The 6,375-nt window shown below is 40.4% G+C and overlaps 1 protein-coding gene across 6 annotated transcripts; it reads right to left on the bottom strand.

Annotated features, from left to right (window-relative positions):
• Positions 1–6,375, bottom strand: LOC137090534 (uncharacterized). 6 transcript variants are annotated; one of them, XM_067454493.1, is made up of 12 exons: positions 5,613–6,375; positions 4,635–4,749; positions 4,304–4,523; positions 4,035–4,195; positions 3,919–3,944; positions 2,394–2,571; positions 2,186–2,262; positions 1,774–1,954; positions 1,297–1,545; positions 922–1,093; positions 672–820; positions 5–410 (listed from the first exon to the last, which is right to left on the bottom strand). In XM_067454493.1, the coding sequence occupies exons 1-12, from the start codon at positions 5,964–5,966 to the stop codon at positions 232–234; spliced, it is 2,061 nt and encodes a 686-aa protein (XP_067310594.1). In that variant the 5' UTR covers positions 5,967–6,375; the 3' UTR covers positions 5–231. The 6 variants fall into 6 exon arrangements, with proteins under 6 accessions (XP_067310593.1, XP_067310591.1, XP_067310594.1 ...); XM_067454491.1 differs by having other exon boundaries at positions 3,919–4,195; positions 5,613–5,950; positions 6,078–6,375; XM_067454492.1 differs by having other exon boundaries at positions 1–410; positions 756–820; positions 3,919–4,195.

Raw genomic sequence — 6,375 nt, 5'->3', positions numbered from 1 at the left:
TTACTTTATTTGTCATAAAGACTTGTATAGTAAGTTTTGCATTTTCTTAAACAAGGTTATAATTGAACAACCAGCAGTCCTGCTTCTCTCTTCTCTGTGCTCAGCCGTTACAGAAGCTTTGTATGCTGGGTTTGGGGCTTCCTGGGCCGGAGAATGAGTGGTAATTCCCTTATGTGTAGTGCTACATATATGACGGAAGTTCACAGATGCTCAGGGAGTGTATGTAATATTTCAGACCAGTCCTTGATTGAACCGTGACACATACTTGGCTATCACTTCTATCTTGTCTGGCTTTTCAGATTGGGCGGAAAGATCGTCAGGGATGTGGATCTTCTGCACCTCGGCCTCATATGGAACAGGGTCCTCAAACACCTTCTCAAAGATTAGGTCCATCAGTCCATCCACATAATCTGTAATTCCAAAAACAAAGAAGAAGAAAAGAAACAGTGACTGCATATTTCTTGCAATTGCTAAAATACCATAGTGAACCTTTTGCACGTTTTTGTTTTCCTTGCTTTTTATTTTTTATATGTGTTCTTACATTTTGTATTTATATATTTACTATGGAAGACATTTAAATACAGTGCATTTTATATTATGTTTTTCACATATATCTTTGCAAGTTTTCTTGGCTTTGTGTGGTTTTTACAATGAAAGCTTGTAAAATGTACCGTGAGTTGGATCTACTTTCACTGGCTTCACGGTACATTGTCTCTTCTTGGACTTGGGGAAGTTTACTCTGTATAACAGCTCACCGGTTGGTGATGTTGCTTGGGGACGCCCAGCATTTTCGTTGAAGTGCATGGCAGCCAGGTAGAGTCTTAGGAAGAAAAATAATACTCAGAAATATGAAGGGTTAACTCTTGAATACAATGTATAAACTGCATTCATTTAATACGGCAACAATGATGGTGTACGTACCTGCACAACATTCCAAGAAAAGGAAATACCACGTTCTTTGGAGCAAAACGTTGTATCGCGCTATGAAAAGCCTCCAGCGATGAGGTCTGGTGGAGTGGGCTCATCTTCTCCACATCGTTTAAAATCCTCTTATTGGTCAAGGCTTTCTCTAATTTGCAGAAGGCCTCTGTTCCTATGAAAACATAAAGAAGCAATACCATAGATTAAATGTGTTGAACACAGAATCACTAAACAGTCGCGTAAGTGGTACTGGTTAAAAATGTCCCCATCATCTAAAAACCTACATGCAGTACCAGGAAAGATTTGGGGAAATTGTGATAGTGTATAGAGCATGTATGAAGAGGGTCCGAGCAATCTTTATATTTCAAATAATACCTGCTTTCAACCATTTGCTTTTGTCCCGTGATGTCCGTGGTGCATGCAAACACTGGGGGAAAGCAGGGTTTTCGTGGATGTGGACATCTCGGATATGATTTAGGACAGACGTCCACTTAGCCACCCTCTCTGTCCCTGATGTCGATGAAGCTGCTGTCCAGTACACGTGGTTTTTTATACTGTGAAGCCACTTCTTCAGTATGTCACAGTCCTTGTTCTTTGATATCAGGACCAACTTTTTGGACAGTCCTAACAATATAAAAATGTATTTCAGTTTATGTAAATATTCAGTGTATATGGAATACAATGCTAATTACCAAAGTGGCTCAAATATTGTTTAAAGTTAATAAATATAAAGGAAAACACCTGTCCGTGATCATTTGTATGTCATCAACCAAAGAAACTTTTCACAAGTGACCAGGGACTCCCTTACAGTATTGTTGTTCCACTTAATAAAATAAAAAAAGGATATCATACCCTTTTCTATATGCCAGACATCATAGTAGTGCTTTATCCTGGTCTCCTTCAGGAATTTCTGAATTTGCAGATGACGGTCTGTCACAATACTATCCAGAGTAACACCACGTTCCTTCAAAAGAGCAAGGCTCCTCTTCAGACCCTCCATCTCCATGCAGTAACTCCCACCGACTTCGTTGCTCTGATATAAAAGGGGGAAAAAAAGATAAGTTTTCCATGTTGGCAAAGTACAGTCAGGAATTTCAGTGCCATCTCTTCAATGACATTTTAATACCTGACAATTTTACCCATGTCTGTGTTTTCCCTTCAGTTTTTAAAGAACCACCTGCCCCCGCACACACCCCAACTGTTCCCCCTTACTGCCAACGACACTGCTATTTCTTTTAGTTCATGCCTTGTATCCCCAGCTGACCTGAATCAGTTGAAGATCAATAATCATGTTGTTCCTCAGGTCCATCATTGTGTAGCTGCCATACTTGGCAGAATGACCTTTAAAAATAAAATAAATGTGTTACTTTTACAAATACAACAAATCTTTTTTGATTTCCACGTTGCTTTCCTAGTAACCCCCTAAAGCAAAACATTATTATACAATTAAACATACAATCAAAATTACAAACCTGGAGAGTCAGCCCTCATGTCACCACCTAGGATGACATTCTGTTGTTGGCGGAGCTGCTCCAACGTGGCGTCCTGCATCGCCTTCCACCTGTGCACGATAGCAGGCTCAATACATTTCCGGGCAAGTCTTCGAAAGGTGCTGTACTTGTACAACTGTAGTTGCATTGCCTGGAAGATCTGAGGTCAGACAAGATAAGAGGATAAGATACACTATATTTCCACAAGTATTGGGACACTCCTCCTAATCGTTGAATTCAGGTGTTCCAATCACTTCATGGCCACGGGTGTATAAGATCAAGCTCTAGGCATGCAGACCCTTCTACAAAAATGTGTGAAAAAATGGGTCGCTCTCAGGAGCTCAGTGAATTCAAGCGTGATACTGTGATAGGTTGCCACCTGTGCAATAAGTCTATTAGAGAAATTTCCTCATTAATAAATATTTGATGGTCAACTGATAGAGGAATTATACCAAAGCGGAAGCAATTGGGAATAACCGCAACTCAGCCACAAAGTGGTAGGCCACGTAAAATCACAGAGCAGGGCCAGCGCATGCTGAGGCGTACAGTTTGCAGAGGTCGCCAGCTTTCTGCTGAGTCAATAGCTACAGACCTCTAAACTTCGTGTGGCCTTCAGATTAGCTCAAGATCAGTGTGTAGAGAGCTTCATGGAGTGGGTTTCCATGGCCGAGCAGCTCATCCAAAGCCTTACATCACCAAGTGCAATACAAAGCGTTGGATGCAGTGGTGTAAAGCGCTCTTTCCAGTAAAGGAGCAGTGGAGATGTGTTCTCTGGAGTAACAAATTACACGCTTTTCTGTTTGGCAATCCGATGGACAAGTCCGGGTTTGGCAGTTGCCAGGAGAACGGTATTTGTCAGACTGCATTTGCCCAGTGTAATGTTTGGTGGAGGGGAGATTATGGTGTGGGGTTGTTTTTCAGGTGTTTGGACGTGGTCCCTTGGTTCAATGAATGGAACTCTAATGCTTCAGCATACCAACACATTTGGGACAGTTTCATGTTCCCAATTTTGTGAGAACAGTTTGGAGTTGGCCCCTTCCTGTTCCAACATGACTGCACACCGGTGCACAAAGCAAGGTCCATAAAGACATGAATGAGCAAGTTTGGTGTGGAGGAGGCCTGCACAGAGTCCTGACCTCAGCCATTTGGGATGAATTAGAGTGGAGACTGAACCAGGCGTTCTCATCCAACATCAGTGCCTGACCTCATAAATGTGCTTCTAGAAGAGTGGTCAAATATTCCCATAAACACACTCCTAAACCTTGTGGAAAGCCTTCTCAGAAGAGTTGAAGCTGTTATAGCTGCAAACGGTGGACCAACTATATATTAAACCCAACGGATTAAGAATGGGATGCCATTAAAGTTCATGTGCATGTAAAGGCAGATATCCCAGAACTTTTGGCAATATAGTTCACAGTTTATCCATTTATCACCATGATCTGTATAAAATATAGCAACATTATTTGGTACACTGAAATAGTTCATACACAGTTGTGTTTGTCATTACCTTTTCAAGTTTGAAGAAAGAGGCACCTGAAATATAAACGGCTGCAGTGAGCTGAAGGTTGCCAGCAGGAGTGAACCCAATAATAGGTTGACTGTTCCATATTCTGAAGAACTCACAGTGTGGACAGTTCTGCTCCACTCTGAGGAATGTGCCCATGGTTCTTGTCTTCGGCCTTAAATCTCGTTGACACTTTGGGCATACCAGAAATAGCTCCAGTAGGCAGTTCTCATACACAATGTATGTTGATATTTTGTGGATCGGGCTGGAAGGTTCTATTCTATCAGAACAGAAAAGATTTCACAGAAAAATAATCAATTCCCATCCTGCTCAAGCTGAAATAAATAGAAAATTTGTAGCAAATTATTATGACAAATATGTAACTCACGTCACATCTGTGGATTTGGTCAAAGTGACAGAGTGTAGAGGATCATGCGTGACATCATGCGGATCTTCAACGATCATAGATGAGCCACCTTCCGAAATGTCATCTTCCTCTTCCAGTTCCAAGTGGGGTCTCTTGCATGATGCAAGTAATGGTCCTGAAGCTCTGACAGCCGAGGTGCCAACGCCAGCATCGGTGCAGGACACAGTGTCTGTCTGTGTGCCTTTGATCATTTGTGTCATAATCGCAAATTAAAATAAGTCGGAAGCCATTTCAATTTATTAAAACTGAACCATAAAGAATGACAACATATACATTTAAGCTAACTGCAAACCTCTGCTTCTGAAGAGAGGTGTGATAGTCTTCATAGAGAGCCATGTGCCATATGTACCGGTAGTTGGTTGATCCGTCTGGCAGGCCACATCAGCAAACTGCACATATGTGCTTGCCTAAACCCCAATGAAAAAAAGAATCCATGGATGTTGTCACACTGCATACCTAATTATAAGTATTTATAAAGCCAATGCGGAAGTGACTTAAACTGCAACTCATCCACTGGCCGCTAGAGAAATCTCACTGAGCCCAATGTTAACATGCCCAGCAGAAAAAAATCTGTTTACAGCCTGGTACAAATTGTGGTTTTGGTCTATATGGCTAATTTTGCCTTTCAAGACAACTGTGAGGGGGGTGATTTTTTTTTTTAAATATCTCATTCGTTTACATTATATAAAGTCTTAAAGTTCTGCATAATTGAGGGCAGGGCCACTTTGAGTGACAGGTGGATAGCTGTTTGTCTGCTGTCTGTTAGTCTTCACCTCAGCTCCAGCCATGTCCCACCTCTTTGACCAGTTATCCAGGAGTGACGCGCTGCCAAGATGGCAATGGCCAACTTTTTGCTTCAAAACTTATCTTCAAAAACCTAAAGGTGACGTCACGTCATATATATATATATATATATATATATATATATATATATATATATATATATATATATTGTGCCTTTTTCTTTTTTCTAAAATATCACTCGGGCAGAAAAGCTTCTTTTTTTAACTTGCAGGCTATACAAACTAACTTAACACTGTATCTTGGCAGCAAGCCAGATCTTTATCAAACATCATATATGGGTATCTAAAAAGCTAGTAAATGATTTACAATTCTTACATCATATTAATAGTCAAAGCTGTCGCAAGTCAAAAACAACTTCTGTTTAACTTCTGCATAAAGTAATAGAGAAGCACACAGATAGTGAAGCTGACAGATACCGAAGAAACACATAGCATTACATAGCAAAAAAAAAAAAAAAAAAACTTACATTTTCTTTAACTGCAGCTTTGCCTCGTTCGGTTGGTATCGCTCCCTCGTTCAGGAACAACTTTGAAGCAAATCCTGCTTTGTACTGTCCTAGGTTGCGAAAGCTCTCTGGCTTGAAGTGATTACCACACACAAGCAGGTTTTTGTTCACCGTTTCTGGGGGAGTTCCCTTAAAAATAAAATAAATCCACTGCTCTCTTGTCTCCTCTGAAGCTGGGACTCTAAATAGTGTTTTGTGCTCATCTGTGCAGCCAACGACAGAACAGTTAGCATGCTTTGCTCGAACTTTTGCCATGGTGAACTTAAACCGATCTTGCTTGCGAAAACAGAATGACAGCACTGTGGGTGGAAACATGCAGATTACTGGGCGGTAATATTATAAAAAAGATCCCCTTTCTACATCAGAAGGGGAGAGAAATCTGAGTTGCTGATTTTTTCCCCCACATGTTTACAGAGAAAGGCTTACCAAAACAAAGTTACTGGGTTGTCCTTCTTCACGTTTTCTGGGTTTGCAGATGCACCTGTATGGCAAGCCGTTTTAGCATTAAATACCTCTGGCTGTACTAGTCATAATTTAGTTTTGACTAGTTGTAATTGGAATTAAGATATCTACAATGTAATTAGGACTAGTCATAATATAGATTCGAGATATCTACAATGCTATTTTGGCTAGTCATATTCTTCCATTGGAAAATATTTTTGAATATATCTTGGAGTTTTGACTAGTAGAAATTGTATTTAAATATATTTATAATTGATTTTGT

Source organism: Pseudorasbora parva, chromosome 10 (assembly GCF_024679245.1).
Source record: "Pseudorasbora parva isolate DD20220531a chromosome 10, ASM2467924v1, whole genome shotgun sequence".
Taxonomy (NCBI): Eukaryota; Metazoa; Chordata; class Actinopteri; order Cypriniformes; family Gobionidae; genus Pseudorasbora; species Pseudorasbora parva.
The sequence above is the reverse complement of the archived record's forward strand: the minus strand, read 5'-3'. Positions and strand labels throughout refer to the sequence as shown.